A 22,445-nucleotide genomic window follows, 5' to 3' on the forward strand; every position below is an offset into this window, starting at 1 on the left:
ATTAACTCCCTCTTTTGTTGGCAGTGGAAACCATCATCAGACAATTTGATTTTATACCCAACCAGCTTTAATTGTCTTTCAGTGAGGCCTGTCATGACCATTACATCATGTAGCAGAGCAGTGTGGCAATCCCACGGGCAGCATCACAGGATGAGCCAATGAACTCCCATCTGGTCGTGAAGATGTAAGGGACGGTTGAATGGAGTTTCCTGCAGTTTGAAGCCTCAAAAAGCCTGGAAGCTGTTGTGGGAGTGCTGTGTCATGTTTCCACAAAAGGCGATTGTTATTTGCAGAGGAATTTTAAAAATGTTCTCTAAGGATATACGTTGTGAATCGCACTCTCATCGCAGCCTTATGGGCTCATTGTGCCAGGCCAGAGCCCATCCATCAGAATTTAATCCCAGAGTTTTTCCAGTCTTTTCATTCTCTGAGCTGCTGATGTTCTCTTCTCCTCCCCAGCACTTATTCTGCCACGCGCAGAGCATTCCTCTCCTTGTTTAAACACTGCCTCCAGAATTCCTGCCCTTGTTAAAATACTCCCCTCCTCCTTCCCTTCCTTTCTTTCTTTTTTAATTTTCACTCTCTGCTCTGGAATTCAAAGGCGGTTCTCTTGTGGGGAATGATGCGCTGTCACAACTCAAGGACAGCAAAAATTTGATTGTAATAGTGTTCAACTTGGTCTCGACATCTGCTGTTTCCTCCTTTGCTCCTCAAATAGACTGCTGATGAGCATGGGCCTCATTTTTAGACATGTTTTTAGATTGATACTTGAATTTATAGACTTAAGATCAGTTCTGACAGTGTGCTTACAGTGTGAGTCATAAAATATGCTGCATTAAACAAAGTTTCCTTTTGTAACTTATTCACCTGTGATTTATAAATCTGTTAAAACTGCATTGCAGTTTTCCCGTTATATAAAGCCAGTATAAAAGAGTTTAGTAAGAACAGCCAAGTACCAAACAACAAGATCACAGCCATCAAAGAAGAGATTGAAACCACATAACGTATATTCTTGATGGATTAGATTGTGTTTTGACAGACAAACACACAGGGTGGGAGTGACAAATGAATGTATAATGCATTTCAAACTGCAGAACCCCTGCATAACCAGAAGGAGCATCACTTGAGATAAGATCATTTCCTTGTTAAAGTAAGGTTTTCTGAAGAAATATTTCTGCATGTTTTCGCATCCAGCGTAAAACGTGCCAAATCGATGATGCGAGATGGACTCGCTGTGGCGACCCCTGATAAAGGGAGAGGCCGAAAGAAGAAGGATTTATGCATGTTTTCCTGTTTACTGAGGATCAAACCTGGTGGGACTGAGTCCCTTTTATGGATAATCCCTTCTAATTTTTTTTTTTTTTCTGGGATTTTGATGCAACCGGAGGGAAGTTTCTGACCTCAAGTAAATCTTTACACATTTCAATTCACAATCTGACAGGCTGATTCCAGGACTTTAACATAAGGTTTGTGTTTCAGAGCTTTGGAAAACACATTCAGTTTCTGGCTGAAATGTAAATCAGATCAGTGCCACTCTCATGTCAACAAGATATACAGTATGTGAAGCAATGGTCAGCAGCCAGTTTGATTGACACACTTTAACAAGAGGAAAAAAAGCTGTCCAAACATTGCAAAACTACCATAGAAGAGCTATAATTAGAATGCCACATGTTCTTTTAAAACAAAGGATATTTTACACAATTTTCTCAATTTCTAATAAGTTTCTGTGCATAAGGAGAAGTAAAAACATTCTCCCGATCATTTCTGATGAGGGCAAACTCGATTACGATCTGCTTTTCCATGTTTCCTGTTTCCATGCCGAGAGTCGAACCATGGTCAGCACTTGTTGACATGAAATAATTTATCTCGATGAATAATTACTTTGGTTCGATTTATTCTTTGAGGTATTTTTTTCAGGTTCGTGACCGTTGTGCTTTAAATGCTGTTTATAGCAGCCGTAGCAGTTTTATTTCTCCACTGAGAAACAGTTGTAAAACTTAAACTGCATATGCTCAGGTAGACCCTCCCCCATCAGAGGGATGGAAAAACACTTCAAACAATTGCAGCTGCATTTATTCAGATCAGTTTATGTATATAGCACCAAAAAAAGTCATCTTAAGGCACTTTAAGACTGAAAAATTATTGTTGATGATGAAGTTTTGGAGGTTAGTGTGAGTTATAAGGCCTTGACAATGCAATCTCATGACAGATTATAAAAGAAGTTTGTTGTTTTCATGGAAAAATGTGTAGCAACTTCACAAAAAGGCTCAAAATGGTATATTATCTATGTTTTGCTTTGGCTACTCTGCAAAACGGACAAGTGGCAGAAAGTCTCCAACCATCAAGCCAGAGATTGCTGGTTTAAACCCCATCTTTAATAACCTTTTCCTCTGTCTGTTCATTTATCTACTTCCACAACCACCTTCTTCTCTACTTTGCTCCAACTTGCTAATGGTTACTGTTGGGAGTTAAAATTTCATAGTTGGAGTTATAATCAATCTACATGGTTAGGTTTATTTGTGCTTAGGGTTAGAGAAGTATACATCGTCACGGATCACAAAGTTTTATACTCATTAGTCACAGTTTCCATGGGATGCACAAAACAATTTTGAAGCCTGCATTTCAAAACAACAATCTGGACATGTGCACAAATGTTCATATTTTAACATTTCTGTTGAGACTAGGCTAGTCTTGATCTTTCGTGTTATTTCATCAAATGTATTTACTGGATTATCTTCTTTATTATTTAAATTTATTTCTTTAATGTCATGATGGGATATGCCCATACCTTGCTCACACATGATTATCAGCCATGACCTGACCAAGAAAGACGAATAAAAACGGACCATTAAACAGTTTGTTCGAAACGGGCATAGCCAGTCAGTTTTATTTCGAATGATGAACAAAATCATTAGGATAAGCTTGATGTACTGGTTTGTGACAGAAAAAACATCGGACACAGTTTTGGACACTGAATGTTTCTGTATCGGACTCCTCTCCACATTAAACGGACTTAATGGTTTCCTTAATTTCTGCACACACATATTCTACAGATTAAAAGAACTGAGTAACTGTTGAATGTATAATAAATTATACTTAAATGTTGATAGACGATTTGTATTTGCATCAACTATTGTAACAGAGACAAAAATAAGTTTTATTTTTATCAATATTCGATGTATTTGTTCGGGTTTTTTAACATCCCTGATCCGAGTGATTTCTGATCTTTCATTGAAGTAATTTTTGTTAATCATACTTACCTTTTTATATACAAAAATTTAAGGTTTACAAAGATTTGTCACAGTCTGATTTTTGCTATGTTCTTTGTTTCTGTGGTCTAGCTTTACTTGTGGCTTTCCTCTTATGATTTAGCCAGTTTTACCTTTTGCCTGTGTCCGGTTAGGCTAATTGCTCTCCACCTGCGTTTCATTTATATATTCGTGTTTAACATTTTTGTCATCATCCCTACCATCTCAGATCTTATCCTGTTTCCAGACTAGTTTTCCCATCTTTTGGATTTGTGTTTATGGCTTCCTGCCTCTGTGGTGCTTTAGTTTTGTGTGTTTTATAAGTTTCAATATATTTCAATTTAGTTCTGCTTCTGCATGCCGCCTGAGAGTGTGCCTCTGGGTCTGCACTGATTGTTACACCACCCTCAGCCCTTAGCTTTCATAAGCAATGTTGCATCTCATTAGATTATAAAGTCACAAAGAACTTTAGAACATTGCGTCACCAAAATTGAAGACTTCCTAGTGCAGTTCCCAGAGCAGCCTTATCCATAGCTGTAGCTGTTCAGCAATTTCCTCCTCAATGGGCCTCGACAGCGGTGTTGTGTAGTTATCCAAGTTATCCTTGCAGGTTATTCTTCAAATCAGAAGGAAAACTCCTGACGCTTATCTTGTCTTCGTCCATTCCACCAGCAAATCCAAAGTAGCAAAACCACTCAGAAAATATCAAGGATGGCCTCGCTACTGTCTCAGTAACAAATAGTACATTTAAAAATCAATAGACTTCAATGTTCATGTGTCAAAAAAATGTTGGGGAAAACATATTTGGATAGTGACCTAAATTGAAGAAATAGAAAAATTCTTGACCTCTCTCAGTTTTTGCCAGAGATTTCCCGGAAGCTTTTTTTTGGATACGCTGGAGTAGGTCACATGTCGCAAGATGAGCCTCTTTGTGTGTGTGAAAGAAGTGCACTTAAACAGATAACTTATCCATGTAGAATGAAAATCATTATACTGATTTTGCAGTAAAGCAGCTAAATATCATTACCAAAAATGAGTTGTGTGTGAAGAGATGTGAGAGAAGACTGGAAGTTCGTAAGATATCAACCCAGTGACGGAAAAACATACTTGTTTGAAGATGGATTATATTCTGTCAGATCTCCCTTTCCTGTATGTGTAATTTTTCTCAAGCTGGAGATGAGCATAACAAGATTTTCCCTTCAGAGCCAATTCTTCTGACATATATGACAAAGCTATTCTTGGGTGTGTGCATCATAAACATTGTTAGATGGCACAAAATGTGCCTCTGAAATCTGATTAGCCTGAATGAGAAGTTCTCAGAAAGTGAATACTCACAACCCTTGCAAGTAATTTATACATACAAAATTCACAAGGTGTTCAAGGAAATTAAAAAATGCATTCAGGGACAGCTGGAAATGGACAGTAAATAAATAAAATCAGTATCTTTAAAGATGTCTGACAGATAAGTGTCCTTTTGAGGGCTCTTTGTCAACTGCCAGGTATCCCTCACCACTTTTACCAACTGTAGCATTTGAAGTATCAAATGTCAGAAAGAAAAGGCCTGTGTGTGGTATGACAGTATGGCTGCTCCGTGCTCGTGCCAGTGGAAATACCACAGCCGTGCACTCGCTTTCTTCTCTTTCTCTTTCTTTTTTTTTCCAATGGAAAGCTGGATTTGGGAAAACCCTTGCCTCTCTCCTCCTACAGCCCTCACATCCGGGTCAGTTTGGTTGGTTGGAGCTGGATGTTGCCTTCAAATACCCCTCGTCTATTTGTAAACTACAAAGTTTGGAAGCTGTGATAAAATGAATCACTTCTCATACTTTCAGATTCTATTTTTCTTAAAAGTAATGCATTAGAACAACGGTTTAGCGCAGTGATGTATCTAATATAAATTGTCAGATACATTTGTCTTTACAATTGCAGTTAACTATACATTTCTTTACAAAAGTACGAGTCAAAAGGAACTTTAAAGTGGGAGAATGATGACTTATTTTATTGATGGGAATGTTCAAGTGTGATTTGATGTTTGTGCATGATTCCTTTTAACTTTCTCTCTTGAGACGGACAAAGTCATTTAGACTATGGTACAGTAATGTTCGGCTGTTGTTCTAGGCCATAAAGCCCACGTAAACCAATAAGCAGAGTGTCACCTCGGTTTAAAATTCTAGATACTGTTATTACTTCGTCGCTGTGTCGTTTGTGTAAACTGATTGTGTCATATCCGATCTTTAAGACGGACAGTAAAGGTCTCATAAGTTGGGCAGCAAAGACTGATGATCCAGCTGCTGTGCGCGCGACTGTGCTCGCTGACATGGATACAGCTGCCGTTTACGACTGAAACTGGACAGTTTGCAGTGTTATCTGTGACACTGTTGGACTTTCACAGCGATCAAACTTCTTCCACGACTGCACTCATGTGATTCCCCCCCTCTTTGAGCCATGTCCAAGAGCCTGAAGAAGAGGAAGAACCACTGGACCAACAAAGTCCACGAGAGTGTCCTTTGCAGGAATGAGGAGGGGGAGCTGGGGCTGGAGTTGAAGGGCGGTGCGGAGAATGGACAGTTCCCGATTATCGGCGAGCTTCTCCCGGGCAGAGCGGTCTGCCACAGCGGCAAACTCTGCCCGGATGAACTCCTGCTGGAAGTCAATGATACCCCTGTGGCTGGACTCACCACCAGGGACGTCCATGCTGTGGTCAAACACAGCAAAGACCCTGTCCGGCTCAAGTGTGCCAAACAAGGTGAGATTTTGGAGCTTCCACGGCAACTTTCTCCGCATTTAGTTGATTTCTATTGCGGACATTTTTGAAAACCGTTAGCTTTTAAACGCGCTTGTGTGGTTTGACAGCGTTTCTATTGTCTTATAAAACTTAAACTCTGCCCACAACATGTAAAGAATGTAACTTTTTCACATAGATAGATGGAAAGATATATATGCATTTCGTTATCAGACCTAGAAATGAACACTCGTGACACAGCTGTGGTTGTAAAGAGGTGTTTTGGACGCGTTTCTGGTGGTGTTTGTAGGACTCACGCAGCCTATGTTTGGCACTACTGTAGTTTGGCTTTTAAGGGGGTGTGTTACAGTTGTGTCAGTCAGAAAATGCATATTCTAATAATCACTTATAAGTCGAGCACTAAGGCAAGAACAGAAGCTGCTTGAACTGCTCCAGCACTGAACAGAACTTGTATAAACTGAAATGTACACAACATCTGGGACTCTATCAGTACTGTAATAGCATTCTTGGTGTAATAACACACACACATATATATATATATATATATATATATATATATATATATATTATTAGATTTCACCTTGTAATTTGCATTTGTAAAACAAAAACCTCCCCAAGTCTAAATATGCAAATGAGTCTCGCTGTTAAAGAGAGTGCTGGCAAAGCATAATGAGCTGTTGCACCTGTCTTATTGGCAGGAAACATGGCAAACAGTACAACAACAACAAAAAAAAACTCCTTCAAGTATGTAATTCAGCTTGGAGTGTGGCGAAAGGTGTTGGTTATTCCCCAGCAGCTGTGTCTAAAATTTGAAACGAGTACAAACAAAATGTGAAGGGTTTTAAAGCGAAACGAAGATGTTGGCTAAGAAAGTCGGATGATGAGGTTATTTGTCAGAATGATGATGCTTCCGGAGCTCAAAAAATATTGTCAGTCATTAGCGAGGTCCATGCCTCAAAAACTTCAAACTGTAAGCACTGATTGCAGTTGATTTAGTTTACGTTTCCATCAGTTTTGACCTCTAATTAGTCAGAAGAAATGCCATCAGTTAAAATTTTATTCAATCTTTTTAGGCCTATTTGAGTTCTGCTGTTACATTACATACAAAAAGTTTGTCATATCTGTGAGTTGTTGAATAACCATCAACCACCTAGAGTGGCAATTAGAGGTTGTTGTTTTTTTTTGCCAGATGTTTTAATTTCGCTCTTGTTTGCCTAAAGTACATGCATTCAGACATGCAAAGTAGGTGCTCAGTGCAGTATTGCATTTAAACGCATGCTTTCTGGTCATCAGATGTCAAAACCCTCTATCACAGACACAATTTTGACATTCATATTTGATGACTTACCAAGTTTTCAGCAGCCCTATTTAAAGGAAAATATTTGATAGCTGATCATTCCTCACTCTTCTATGACACTGTTGTGTGGCTTTCTATTAACTCTCAGCTAGTTTCTGATCATTTGTAGACCTAACAAGTACTTGAGTAAACTGTCACGGAGGAAAATGATGGTTAACCACATGTTTTGATATCTCCTATTGTGATCTCGTATTATAATACAGTGCTATCGGCTCAAGTGTGTCATCTAGCCTACTTCCTTGAGTCATAAAAAAAATAATTGCACCAGATGTTGAGGTTAACCTCTGAATCTTGTGCAAGTCTTTGTAGAGCAGAGGTTTAAGGGTGCAGAATTTACTATCCAATTTGTGCAACGGTGAGTGGGCTAAATTAGATTTGGAGGGATGAACGCTAGAGGATATTTGGTTCCCCATTGCAAAACACCGTGCTGGTGTCACGGAATAATGAAAAATGCTGTGAAGTGTACAGTCACGGAAGTCCGATTGGGAATGATGCAGATGAGCTTTCGGGTTCGAGGCGCAGATGATGTCTTGAGTGGGCGTTGTGGTTGTGTTGGAGGTGCGCGAGGCCGCAATTGAGCTGTCCACAGGCTGCCAGATTACACATAGTGTTCATTTTACCTTCTGGCACCGAGTCCAAACTTGGATGTGAAGCTCTGGTGGGACGAACGCACTCTTTTCAGCCGTCTGTGCCTTCGATCGCATCAGCTGATGCCAGTCTGCCACTTTCTGTGTGCTGAGAGCGGAATCTGCAGGATATCTTTTAGGGGTGAAAAATCACCAAAACCCTGTAAGAGGCTTTGGATCAAAGTCTTAGCTCATGTGGTGCATATGTGTGTGTTCAGCATCACAACAGGGATTTATTCAAAAAGCAGCCAGGCCTGTACCAATTAAAGCAACTTTTTTATTTTTTATTTTTTTCATGAAATATTTATACGCTCCAGCGATTGCTGAAGTGATTGATATTCTCCCTCAGCTCTGCTCGATAGGTTGTTTACAATCTTAAGTCGCTTTTAATATGATTGATACGTACATCAAGTAAATGTTGTGGCAGAATAACACTTTGGCAGTCTTTTTGTGCCTGTTTGTTCAAGATATTTTTCACTGACTAATAGACTAGCATAGCATAGTTCAGCCTATATGTTGTGAAGCTATCAACTGACACGAGTGGAGTTTAAGGATCGTGTCTATATGGTAAGTTGTTCATTTAAACTAAGTATTTTATTCATTTCAGGTTCAGTTTTCCTTAGAAATGCTCTCCTGAACCTCATCAGAGATGACTTAAATGGAGTGGTTCTGATCACAGACTGTGAAAGTGACAATCCTGGGTTTTTCCCTTTCAACTATTTGGAACCGCACAACTCACAAACAGGCATCGCGTAACTGTAATGTTACAAAGCACCAGTCCTAATTTCAATTCAGAAAAAAAGATAAGTATGTGTCTTTGCACAATGTCCACTGTTAGGTCAGTTAATATTATACTAAAAAACTTTTGGGCTGATTTAACCTTGATTAACCTCTCTAGACATTTAAAGTAGACATCTTTGAGGCCTAATATATATTTCATTATATGAGTAATTTAAGCAGGACCAGCGGCGCACTGATAAGGGGTGATACTAGCTTATAATGGCATAGTGATTTGTGGAAAAGAACATATTGACTTAGCAGTTCATGAGAGAAGTGGAAGCTGTTTGAATGTGAATCTACTGGAGTTTTTCCCAGTAGATTCACAGTTCTGACTGGAATCTCCCCTGCTTTGTTTGCCTCCCTTCGACTCGGGAAGTGATGCAGTCAGCATGTTTACGTGGAAAAAAAACAACAAATTATTGTGTTCGGTCAAAACCTGACTTTTCAGTCAGTGGTACAAAATCGAGCTTCTTAAAGCTGCATTAATAAACCGAGATAATGCAGTACACTTGCTCCAAAGTTCCATATTCTAGCATTGATTTTATAAAAACAAATAAAGTATAGGTGTATAATTACGTCCATATTATCTGAAACGTCCTGATATCGACATTGAAAGCTGACACATAGCCTTAATGGTCTGCTTTAGACCGTCAAAGCCTTTTTTTTTTTTTTTTTTCCAGACTGTTGCTCTGCTCTAATAAAATCCTGATGAATCAGCGACCCTGTTTGGGCTCAGCTCCTTTGGAGCCTCTGCCGAGGTGATAGTCAGCTATTTTGTACGTCATTCCTTTAATGTGAAAAAACCCCAAACACAAGTAGAGCCCAGCTCAGGGGTATTTTGGAACCAGCCAGTGGTATTGCATTTTAAAGGACAAGACCGTTTTTTTGACATTGGGCCCTTGATTTCACATTATAACATGATGTTCTACTCACCCCTGCTTGTTGTTGGTAATTTGGAGCTGTTCCGAAGATATTCGAGAGGCGTCTGGCTGCTCTCTTGAGATATTCGGCCATGAAACGGTTTCCTATGGGCAACGTTATACAGGCACAAACTATGCTGTTTATAATTTATTAATTACTGTACACTAGCACTGATAACGTGGAGGTGCGTCGCTTACTTAAAAAAATCCGGGTTACTGTAATTTTGAATTTTTGTCGTAAAGTGGGTGTTACTGACGTCATCATCGTGCTACTGCCACAGACAGCCCACAGACAAACACACACAGACTTTACGACAAAAATTCAAAATTACAGTAACCCGGATTTTTTTAAGTAAGCGACGCACCTCCACGTTATCAGTGCTAGTGTACAGTAAATAATAAATTATAAACAGCATAGTTTGTGCCTGTATAACGTTGCCCATAGGAAACCGTTTCATGGCCGAATATCTCAAGAGAGCAGCCAGACGCCTCTCGAATATCTTCGGAACAGCTCCAAATGACCAACAACAAGCAGGGGTGAGTAGAACATCATGTTATAATGTGAAATCAAGGGCCCAAGGTCAAAAAAACAGTCTTGTCCTTTAAGGCACCTCCTCGTGGGCCATTGTTTCTGATCTTGTGGCTTTGACCAGGTTTTATACAGTCTTTTTGGTACTGATGTTCAAACCCAGATAATGTGCTAATATGAGGGGCTGCTCCCTCATATATTTGATAGTTAAAGTCCAGATGCTTTTGTTTCCTGAGCAGCTGAGTACAGCATCTTAATCTGCTGCTTACCCAGCTTCAGTAAACATTTTTAACCCATAATTCTAACGTTGAACCATCTGAAAACCAAAGAAAATGTCCCCACTGAAATGGTTGCCAAACTGCTAAACAAACCAACTTGAAATAAATTTGCAACTTCTCACAAGTCAATATTTGATGTTAGTTCTATTATTTTTTTATCTAGATTTCTGTGCTGTTACACTAAATGCCTTCAGGTTTTGAAAATTGCTCTGACATCATCATAGATTGTATAGATTAAGGAGGGTCTCTGATCTCTCCCATTGGTCTGTGAAGTGTAATTTTGAGGACTTGGATTGCATTGGATTATGCCATAAAGACATACATCTACCGGATTATGAAGTTGTTTTCTCGAGAACCACCTGCACATTAATCACAGGGGGTGAATCAAGCCATCAAGACCATAGTTACTCTTGGGAAGATTGTATTTAATGTGGACATTGATTTGGAAATTGTCAAACAGCGTTATCAAGAGACTCTCTCCCAGCAGTGCATGGCCTCATTCATCATTTATGCAGCAAACTATTTTCTGTGTTTACAGACCAAAAGAGCAACTTTAAACAGACTCATTGGCAGCGATTAGATTTAAACCCTGAAACAGAAATTTCTTAATGAAAAAGTCCACAACTGGGCTTTGTCTTGTTTCCTTTTTTACCCTCCAGTAAAGGAAACAGTCACTGACCATGGTCGATCTCAAAGGAATGTATGTGGCCTTTCTGAATAATACATCAAGTTCTCCTTTGCAATGCTCCACTGCCACATCTCTAAGAGTGCTATCCCCTTTCTCTTGGGATATCTTCTCCAGATTGTCAGCTTTAATGGTGGTCTTCTCTGTGAGTTTTTTTTTTTGTGCCATAGCTTTAATTTTTCATGTCATCTAAAATCCTAGGGCATCATCTCATAATTCACTCACACGGATGCGCTCGCACAATATTGGGTGTTTATTATTCTCTGAGGTGAGGATTAGATTAGTTTGCCTTCAGGGCATAATTAGGATCTCCACAAAACAAAAATGGTTATATAAGAAAATATTGGGTGTGATTCCACTCCCAGAGACGTGATGAATACTGCTTAGAGCCAGACGTCCCGTGCAATATAGCCATGGTGTTGAGACTGCGTCCTGTGGCTACTGTGTAATTGATTCCAGCAGAGAAGAATGATGCACATTTTATGCGAGTTTCTCCTGGAAGATGCTGAAAAAGTTGCTGTTGATTGTTTAGTTTACAATGTTGTTAAAAATGACTGGGATGTCGATTCACTAGCCTCAGAAGGTGGAGGAATGGTCTAACACTCTGGTAACTCTTTCAGTGTAGTAGCATCTTACATTGTCAACATGATTTATAAGAAGCGTGAGAAGCATTTTTATCTTCCTTGTGATTTACCTGTTATCTGCTGCTTTGTGCATTCTTTTTAATCTCCACGTTTGCACAAATCATGCAAAATGGTATGTCAACAATGCCACAGCTGCCTGAAAGAAATATTAAAAAGCGAGTATATCATAAGCATGACAAATCCCCTCACTCTTCACGCAGTCTTAATTTCAGAAAATCTGCATGAAGAATAAACTGTCACTTGTCAGTTATTCATGAACTCTGCCACGAAGGCATGAATATACATTGGCTCCGCACCATTTTAATACTCTTTTTGCCCCCCCATCATATGCACACACTCAAATATACCAGTTCAGTTTCTTATTTCAGCTCCTGCCAAGAAATACCGCAGCCGGCTGTGGAGGCTCTCACTGCTACATCGAAAAGCTCTCACTGTAGCTGCACTCCAGCGTAGCTGAGAACTGTGCGCTGATTGAGCTTCGCTGAGTGTTGGGCGCAGGTAAGAGCAGACGTTTCCAGGTCAGCTGAAGGAAGTCGGTGTGCTCGCTGGGTGCCCACTTAGTGTTAGCTGGTGTAGGGACAAGTCATTACAGCTGCCTGAGCATGGGGGGGGGGCTTTTTGTGCCAGAAATGGCAGCAAGCATGGTTGCACCTCTCTAGCTTTCAAAGGCTGTTTTTCGAGTGAATAAAAAAAAAAAAAAAAAGGCTTGAGCTGCAGCAGTGTTGGCAGGTCTATCGGCCCAGCACTTTATTTTCACTGAAATATCTGAGCAAGAATGACTTTGTGTGATATTGGATTACCAGTTAAATGTTTCCAGAAGACCGACTACAATGATTGACTTTGCAAATATATTTACATATCCGATATTCAACGTTAAAAAAACAGCAGTAGACGAAGCATTCTCATATAAATAATACGAGGCTTTGCTGCAGCTTATATCACATGACCCTCATCAGCTATGGATTTTTACCAGTTGTCAGTTTTCATGGCATTTTTCTTTCTTTCCCACCAAGACCTTGACAGAAATGATTTTCCATCTTTGCTAAGAAGCTACACTTTACGTGGGCAGACCACCCAGGGATGTGAATAAGTTTAGATTATTGACCTGTTCACATATTCATTTTGTATTTCTTAACAATTCCAAATGGTTAAAAATCTAGTTTAGAAATATGTATGAGGTTCAATTTACCTCTTATCTTATTTGATTAACCCATTCAGACCTGAAGCTTTGTTTCAAATGACTTTCTAAAACCTGAGTTTTTTTTTTTTAGTTTTAACTGTCCACTTCAAGGTTGTTGTTTTTTTCCTTAGCCTCAGAAGAAACTAGAAGCATGAAATAAGAAAAATTTGAGATGTAAAGCTGTCAGCTTTTATTATAAATGACTGACTTTGCCCTCAAATTTATTAATAATTTTTTAATATAAAGTAGTTAATGTGTCTTGGAATCGGTGCAGCATGTGCGTCGCTTCAGGCTCAGAAGGCTTAGCGACGCATACAGTATGCAGCTAAAGGTCATAAGGGGTTAATATAGAGATTTGTCTTTATAAACTTAAAACTGGAGCTGTCCTTTGTACTTTTTCTCACATTAACCAATATGTTTCCAGAACCTGCTCCCACACAAAGGATACAAAAAGGTTCCTTTTGGACAATAATGTTAAACTCACAAAATTGATTATAGAGCAGGATTATGAATTGAATTGTTGTATTTACATAAAAAAAAGTCTTTAGATTATATTATTCCCATTTCATTCTTGCAGCTATATGACTCCTGCTCTTGCATAATGATGCATAATGATGTCTCACATCCTTTACTGAAACTGCTCAGATACTGACCGAGTCACTTGGACTGCGTTCTGTATGGCTGGACGCGTTGTGTGATGCAGGATAATGTTGTTTGTACAGAATGATGTCACTGAAGGTTAAAGCAGCTCACTTTAAGATAGAGTTGCTGTGCAGACTGGCACATAGAGGGAGAAGGACTCAATAACAAGCAGGTTATCCAGCGCGGCTCCACAGCAAACCAGTATGTTATGACACTGCCAAGTTAATGATGTGTGTCCGAGTAATGTAATGATTGATGTGAGTGATGATGGGTTTGCTCTGGTCTGCTGTCTGCTGTGGCTTTATAGATGTGATGGGGTGATCCCTGAGAAGTTGTGTTGAGTCAGAGACTCGCACTGTTGTTGGGAGACTGGTAATGATTCTCGGTGCAGTCAGGCTCATCGGTCTTCTTGTCAGGCTCCCATTGAGTGTTAAATTGCACCAGCAAGTGCAACATAGAAAGTGTGATACCTATACAGACACATGCGTGCATTTAAGAGCTTCCCTTCTTCAGTGTGTGTGTGCATCCCTGGAGCCTTTGCACCACTTACCACATCCTGTCCAATCATGCTTGACAGAGGTTTGGTGGAGAGATCCTGTTGTCGTTGCCTCTGTTACATTGTGTGACTGCCAGGCTCACCTCTGGGGACAGGTAATGATAAGATACGCTCTCACACAAGCTCACTCACACACATAACTGTTGTTTCCCCTCCTCGTCAGTATCAACCATCTGTTGCTGCAAGCTGAAGTGTTCCATGGAGTGAGCAGTCAGATGGCTGTAAATTTTTTTTTGTAATTTTTACCGTACACGTGTGGTTCTCCTGATTTGCACACGGACACCGAGAGTGGCGTTTGTGTCTTTGTTGCACCAAATAAAAATAACTGGATGTTTAAGGGAATGTGTGTCGCTGTCTTTAAAAGTATGTACTGCATCAATGGTTGAAGCCAGTTGGTACGAAACCAACTAAGGTGCTATGCGTTCACCAAACTCATTCAAATGAAATTGAATTAAAATTCATCCTGAGGATGATATTAATAAGCATCAATTTGCAGTATTTCAGTACTGACCAGAATGATGCAGTCACACAGAGATCTCATCTGGATTGACCCAAAATCAGCACGGGCAGGCAGATGTGGTCAAATTTACTCTTACAATACGTTGCCACAATTATCTCAAAAAGGATCATCAAGTTTCCTGAGTTGGTTCGTCGGTTTGAAGTACAGGAGAGTCCGGGGGATGCACCCATTGATTGGGCGATCAGTCTATGCTACGATCAGAGACGGATCGATTGTATGTTCACTAAATTTTTTTGGTAAGTAAATATACTGTATGAGCAGTGACGGCCACAGACGCTTGCTGGAAAGCAAATAATGTACTGACATTTGTTTGCAGCCTTAAGGCACCTTGTTTTATTCCTGTTTTTATTATCTGCTATGTCGGGTTTCATTTCCAAAAGTACAAATACAGAAATTTATGTTCAAGTCTTCTCTTTTGTTCGCTTGCTTTTCTTGGTCTCCAAAGCATTTGTATTTTAAGATGAATGAATTAGAATTGATATAGGCTAATATCTCTATTTAGGGGATTTGAGCACTTGGAGAAGGCCAAACTTGAATCCAAAAATCAGCGTGTTAATTAAGTCTATTTTCAATTGCAACTTGGGCATCATGCGATTATGAAAAACAGATGATAAAGAAAAAAAACTATTGGTTGTCTGCAGCGACCAATAAGGACAGCGGCTGCCTTTGTGATCAGTGATGCCGCTCAGTAAATGTAAAATGTTAGAGGATGGGTTTGTAAGCTTAAAACGGATCTTGTATCCTTTAAACCAATACATGTGATGCTTAAACTGTCAGTGCAAAAGTAGTGTATGCTATTTTCAGCTATAGATGGAGAGGGATTTATTTATATCATACTGTATATGTACATGCATTTGCTTTGAATGACACTTCATGGGCTATTTGTTTAACAGGAAGGCTCGTTTGTCATGAAATGTCTTCCCATGATGCTTGTTGTCAGATCTCAGTGACACCTCTTTTATTCAAAAGATGTGTTGATGCTTCCATCTTTGCAACAAATCACTGCTGTCAACGCCAGTCAAGTTTTTTGTTTCTTTCCTTTGGCTTATTTTCAGCCTCTACTTTTTCAAAATCCCCTCAGATTCACTAAGGGGAACAGTGCATTCCCAGCAACCTTGTAGGCAGATGAACCAAAAGAAAAACATTTGATTGTGAACCTGAGATGAATCCTAGTGTGACTATGGATTGCTGTTGTGCAACCTGGAAAATTTTGATAGATGCCCCCCCCCTGGATACCATGCGATTTGTAGAATGATATTGTAAGTTTTTTTTTTTTTTCATTTCATCTTGGGAAAAGTCCATACTTCAAACCCTCAGATTGCTAGTGGTATGAATATAAATGAGATATAAATGGGATATTTTGGAGTGAAGGCATTGGAGGAGGTGAAATTGGCTGGCCTGCTCACAGGGTGAAAGGAATATTAAGCAAACTCTACAGCCCACACTAGTTGTTGCTGATTCACCAAAAAGGGAACAATCAATATGGAGCGATTGAAGGCTCTCTGAGAAGCTCTGGGGTTGGTCTGTGATTCGCTGCTCATCTCTTGATCAAAAAGTCTTGTCTTTTTATTTTTTACTTGTCTGTGGATTTCAATTTTTAAATGTAGAAGCAGAGTTGGCTTGTGGGAGCATTCAAACCTAAACTGACCTGCAAAGCCTTGTCATAGTGGCGACGTAATGATTGGGAAATCAGGATTTTGGAAGCACCATAGCACGAGCACTTTAGTAATGTAATCTTGTAAGGTAAAAGAAATAGCAGGTGGATTGAACTCACAATATTTTAGGAAATGTGTTCAATGGTCAACCTTTGTAGGTACAATAACCCCTCCCAGATGTATTTGACAATCCAGTACAGCGTGTTTTTTTTTTTAATATCCAAGAAAATGAAGCCATCATCCTTCAGTGTTTTCCATTCATTGATTTAGTTACAGTGGCCCTCCTTTCCCATCTTTGGGATGGCCACATTGTTGTTGTGATCCATATTGTAATCTTTTTTTTTTTTTTTTTTTTTTTTTTGCCTTTCCGGTGAGTCTGTCATCCCACGGATGGCGCTCCAGCTCTTGGAGCGGCAACAGTGGTCTCTGTTCTGCTCTCTGGACGATCCAATGCAAGCTCCATTGTGTCAGTCCACTGCGTACTTACTCAAAGAACAATTTCAATATTTCAGCAGGACCAAGAATGAAAAGTGGCCAGGGGTACGCTGCTCCTGGCTTAGTGACAAATGCTGATTCAACAGCAGTCTTTTGCTTTTTCTTGGATGGTATGCATGCTGCTTATATCCATCTATCCAAATCACTTTCTATCTGCAGGTGCCACTTGATACTTGTTGGCCACTGTTGGCCATGGATAATATCAAGGGAAGCACTATACTACATTACATTTCCATACGTCATAGTCTGATCATCAACCAAGAGCAGCTGGCCAGTGAATATCGGGCAGAAAGCAGTTTGTGTCGTTGAAATACCAGCAGGATGGAAGCAGCGGCTGACCACTGAAGAATCAACCTGTGACTTATGCCTGTTCTTTATTGGTCAGCTGCTGCTATAAGATGGCGTGCCAACTCTTTATAAATGTCACAAATAACTGTTTGTCGCACCCACCATCAATAAATTTCGGTCATTGGTATTACATGGATTTATTGAGCATTAAACCGTATTAATTTGGAACAGTCACATGACTACTGCTGTTGAAAAGTCGATGTTTCTCGATCAAAACCACAAATGACATATGTACAAGTGCTTGATGTCAAAGGAATTAATTTGCAATAAAGTATTTACTCTACGGAAACTAGCAACTCCCACCACAATTGCAGGGGCAGTGGATGACACGCACACACAATAAAACCTAATATCTACCTGATTTATTGATGTTAGTGTAGCGTGTTTACACTGCCTCTTGCCAGAATTGCAGTCCAGAACTGAAAGAGCAGCAGTTTCAGACTAAGTTAAAGAATCTGCAAGAAGAGAGTAAACAGGAATTGATTTCCCGCCTGGCTATATAGATTCTACAAGGAGCAATCAGACACATCATTAGCATGTCGATTCTTGACTGCCTCTGCTTTGTAACAGTCTATGCAATAACCGGTCTATGCACTGACCACATCTGTCATGCTCGGCTGTCTCGCTCTCAAGGATTTGTGATCTTATTATCGGAGATGTCTGAAGATGGGTTTGGCGGTTTTTTGATGCCCTTCAAGTCTCATAATAGCCTTTAGCTTCCCTATAGCTGCTCTCGCTACCCGCCTCACTTTGCTGGTTTTGCCAGGAGCGAGGTCATCCCCAGCTGCTTCCAGTCAGCTCACATAATCGCTCCTGGGAGGTTTTTACATATGCAACACTGTCTCACTCATGCTTTTCCTCCCCCGTTTTCTTCAGTCCCCCTCCTCTCCATTCACACAGTCCTCTCTTCCCGTTCTCCACTGGGAACTGAGATAGAGGCCCGTTTTAATAGATTCAAGAGATGAAGAAACAGTCCACACAGCTCGGTCTGTCTGTCACTGTGCTCGTAGGCATTATTCATGCCTTTCCTACTGTCAGCAAAAGAAGGTGGTGTCCATCTGAAAGACAGGCTGGCAATGAAAGAGACGCACACCTGATGCTCAATAGAGGCAGAAAAGGCACTGGAAGGAGGGGCTGGAAAAAAGGGTTGGCAGGAGAGAAGAGAAGAGGGATTGGTGCTGTTTTTCATCCTACTGTGGCTTGATTCGATTGAAAACCTCTGCACCTTGTCTGTGGTTTCTTTCTCTCACTCCATCAGATCAAGGACTCCTCTTTTGGTCATCAGCTCATGCCCTCTTTTACACAAGCTTCTCCAACGGCTCTCAATTTTTTATCTAAATCGCCATTGGACTTAATTTAATTAATTCGTTATATTAAGATAACAAGCAAAATTTGAGTAAGATGATTTGAAATGAGGGTGACTAAGAGTTGTTTTCATCAGTGGTTTTGAATACATTTACAGTGTTATGTTATGTTAATGCCATAATTGCCACAAAGTAGTTAAGTGCACCATGAACTCATAACTGCATGCATTTGTGCACATTGTTGCATAGAAATATATTAGCTAGATCGGATTTTGTTCATTTAGTTCCATGCAAGGAACAGAATACTTTGGCCTTGGCCAGCAGTTGCATGACTAATCTTCCAATGTGTCACAGTTGTACAGCAGGATGACCCTTTAACTCTAAATATAAAATGGAGCTCATTTGCTCACGCTCACAGCTTTTGATGTGTCATCACGACTGTAATGACATATTCTCAACTGCTCACCATATTCTCACCAGTCGCTGATTCGTCAGTAATGTTACGGTGGAGGTTTAAGGCACCGTGATGAGATTCACCATCACTATGGTGATTCTTTTTCCACAACTCAAGAGAAAAGTGAGGTTAATTTGTCACTCTTTATCTGCCATTACTAGAGTCCATTCGGGGACCGAACAGAAAAGGTTGCTTTTCCATTCACCTTTTGTAATTCACATCTTCTAAATGCAAGCCAACTATGAATATATCACTTTGGATCAGGATGTTGTGAATAGAGATGTTCATGTCAAGTAAAAAAAAACTTTTTGAGATCACTTATTTGAGCATTTTGCACATGCATGCACACGAAGACGAGTACAAGTGACAGCAGCTCTTACTTTTTAAACTATTTTTATTCTATTATTACGTTATTTACTCATGTAACGTATAGTCATGGTAGACTCATAATATACATGATGGCGTTACCTGGTGTAGGCAAAGCTAGAGGAGCTTGACACTGAAAATATGATTCTCACATCCCCGTTGAGTCGGACGTTCTTGTTTTTGCTCCCATTTGCATACACCAAGGCCTCACTGTCGATTGAAAATTTAGTTCAGTCTGAATCTCAACAGCTAATATCTTCACATTTTATGCCAGGGAAAGAGTGCACTCGCTGCCAGAGATGAAGAGACTGGAGAATGTAGAACAGACAAGATACTTTACACTCTGAGATGCCTACCCCACAAGTTCTCATTGCCCCACGGCAGCAGAGCCATGCTGTGCAGCTTTGTGATCTACAGAGAGGCCCGAAGGGAGTTGAGCTGCCGTCTGGCATCACATCGTCCTCATCTCTTCAACGGTCTCAGAGTTGCAGGTATTCACTACAAGGTATGCAGTAATTAGAATGAGGTCAAGGGAGTTGGTGGCCTCTGTCCCTTCCTTTTCAAATGTAACATACTTTAAGTTGTTGGAGGTCAAGTGGTGCCCGACTTCCCTCAATAATTAGCAAAAATGCCCTTATTCACTCCTTTCACTCCTACTCTGCTCTTTGCTCTCAGCCTTGATTAATAATCCTTTCTCTGACTCCCTTGCCCTTTTCTATCGTGCCACTGGTCCTTTAGTTCTTTTATTATAAAAGTAGGGCAGTGAGGGAAAACAGGCTTTTAATGAAATGGAGAGAGTAGAAGGAAATTTAAAGTATAGTCGTCCTCCCTCTGTCAAAGCTTACTCCTTTGGCAGCAGTCTTTTTGGTGGAACTACCACCGTGGCCGCTCCCTTGTTGCTTGTCTCGATATAATCCCGCTTTACACAGATGGATCACATTGAATTTTTTTTCTATGCAAAATTTTATTAGCCAATGATTTTAGATGGTAATCATCAAACTTTTGCTTGTAAGCATACACATCTGCAAAATGGGAAATTCTGTAGACCATGCAGTACTTTAGCCCACTAATGTTACAAGAAGCAACCAGCTCATGTTATGAGCTTTGCTGTGTTAACCTTATGAATTTTGTAGATGGAATGTTATTGCAATACATGCCAACAAATAATCGTGACATTTTAGGATCATTTTCATGACAAAGTTGAACTCATTCTCACCTAATTCTGTTCAGACTCGGATACCTGTCCGTGGTGTACATGGATTAGTTTAAGCGTTAACTTTTGACCTTTTGTGTAAGTGCTCTGTGATACCATTTAAAAAAATAAAAAATAAAAAAAAAATTTCAATTTCTCATCTCACTTCAAATCAAAATGTCCTCAAAAACCTCGGCAGGTTACCGAATTTATAGTGCATAAAGTTTTTTCTCATTTCATTGTATTAAATCCACCAATCGATTGTGTGGAAAAGAATACGGATGACCGACATGACAATAAAAAGATAAACAAGCCTATTTAGCCTGTTAAAGATTTCTGAGCTCACGCTGGTCCATACCTCAGCTTCTGTGCCTTCTGTTGGTGGAGTTTAATGCTGCCTTCTTGTTGCTTCTTTCTTCTCTAAGCTCGTTAAACTGTCCAGTTGCCTCTGGATTTACTGACCAATGCCTCTATCAGCAGCTTCTTCAATCCACTGACTGACCACTACATGAGCCTCCCCTGGTTCATGTGGCAGACTTCATAGGTTTAGTCCTGTCCAGTACAGCCTTTCAGCCATTATGATGAGTAATGGGGTCTGTATTATTCTAACATGAAAGCACCCATTGTTATTCTAATTAGGCGTGGCAAATGAAATCTGCATTGCTAAGCTTCCTTTCTATCTCTCCACCAATTCTTCTGCTTATCTCTTTGCTGCCTCCCCACCCACTTCCACTCTTCCTGTGCCAGTTTGCATTGTAGGTGTTGTCATCTGGCGGGTGCAACACCCAGACCCCATGCAGAGCGAAATTGTGTCGTGTTTTTCTGCATTTGTGACAGAATGCTGCAGGAACTGCCATGGGACCGAATTGGTCCCAGTATGGAGCATGTATTGTCAGCCACCGCATTGGCACCAGAGAAAAGATGGTCTGTGAAATGAGAACAATTTTAGAATTGATGTGTGGACATACAGTGTAGTTGTTATGCTGAATATAATTGATGGACGAGAGGCTCAACATGCAGTATTTTGATTTAAAAAAAGACTCCTCACTTATGTTCATTTCTTTCCTTTAAATTGTACTTGTGCCATGTTGCTACAGTCGTTAAAAATCTTCCTATACAGTATAGTATGATGAGGTTTAGTAAAACTGGGGAGCTTGTTGGTTTTGATTTTCTTGTGATAGGATTTCCGTACCTTTATTTCAAATCCAGTATTAGGAATATTGAGTTCAAACAAAGTTTTCTAACAACAACTATATTAAGGAAGGCACCCCTGGATTACACAAAAATCATTTTAGCCCGTAAAACCCAGGGAGAGTGTTACTGATGTAATGTCATCAGTATTTTGTAGATTCACAGGTTGTTTGTTCGTGGATCACCGTTGTTGAGTTCTGGTGTTCCAATTTAGTGAAATTGTGAGTTTTGCTAGAATTTTTCTTTTAGGATATGTCAGGCTTTTGATTAATTTGTTTTCTGGTTACTGTGCAGTGGCCCGGATCCTGCACTGCGTCTCCAATGGAAAATGAAAATTGAATAACTAATTGTGAAGACCCTATCAGACTGGATTTGACAAAATGCTGCGTTGTAATAGCTTAGAGCTCAGGATCACTTTAGTATTTAGCATCTCCCTATTCAACTGAAACACAATACTGTAATAAAGGACTGTTGATGTGGTTCCAGGTCCTTTACAGCCATCGTTTGGGCCTGTGTGAATGAGCATTGTTAACGACTGTGCCACTTAAGCAGTTTAAACGGCGTGTCTTTTTTAATGTTCACAGACGTTAAATATGCCGTGTCTAACCATCAATACAAGATATACCAGCAGTGTAGAGTTGCTGGCCTACCCACCTTGATTTCCTGAAATCTAAGGCCAGAACAGATTTAACCTCCTCAGTTACACCTACATCAACCTGACAGCGACACACTGAA

General features: G+C 40.0%; 1 protein-coding gene across 7 annotated transcripts in view; it reads left to right on the forward strand.

The window, feature by feature from the left end:
* The first annotated feature begins 5,550 nt into the window (after positions 1-5,550).
* Positions 5,551-22,445, forward strand: part of magi2a (membrane associated guanylate kinase, WW and PDZ domain containing 2a) — a 206,139-nt gene continuing 189,244 nt past the window's right edge. For all 7 annotated transcript variants that reach the window (XM_075471589.1, XM_075471590.1, XM_075471592.1 and 4 more), the window contains exon 1: positions 5,551-5,991. In XM_075471589.1, the coding sequence (XP_075327704.1) occupies positions 5,691-5,991 (301 nt within the window). In that variant the 5' untranslated portion in view covers positions 5,551-5,690. The remainder of the gene's footprint in view (positions 5,992-22,445) is intronic.

This window comes from Odontesthes bonariensis, chromosome 8 (assembly GCF_027942865.1).
Source record: "Odontesthes bonariensis isolate fOdoBon6 chromosome 8, fOdoBon6.hap1, whole genome shotgun sequence".
Classification (NCBI taxonomy): Eukaryota; Metazoa; Chordata; class Actinopteri; order Atheriniformes; family Atherinopsidae; genus Odontesthes; species Odontesthes bonariensis.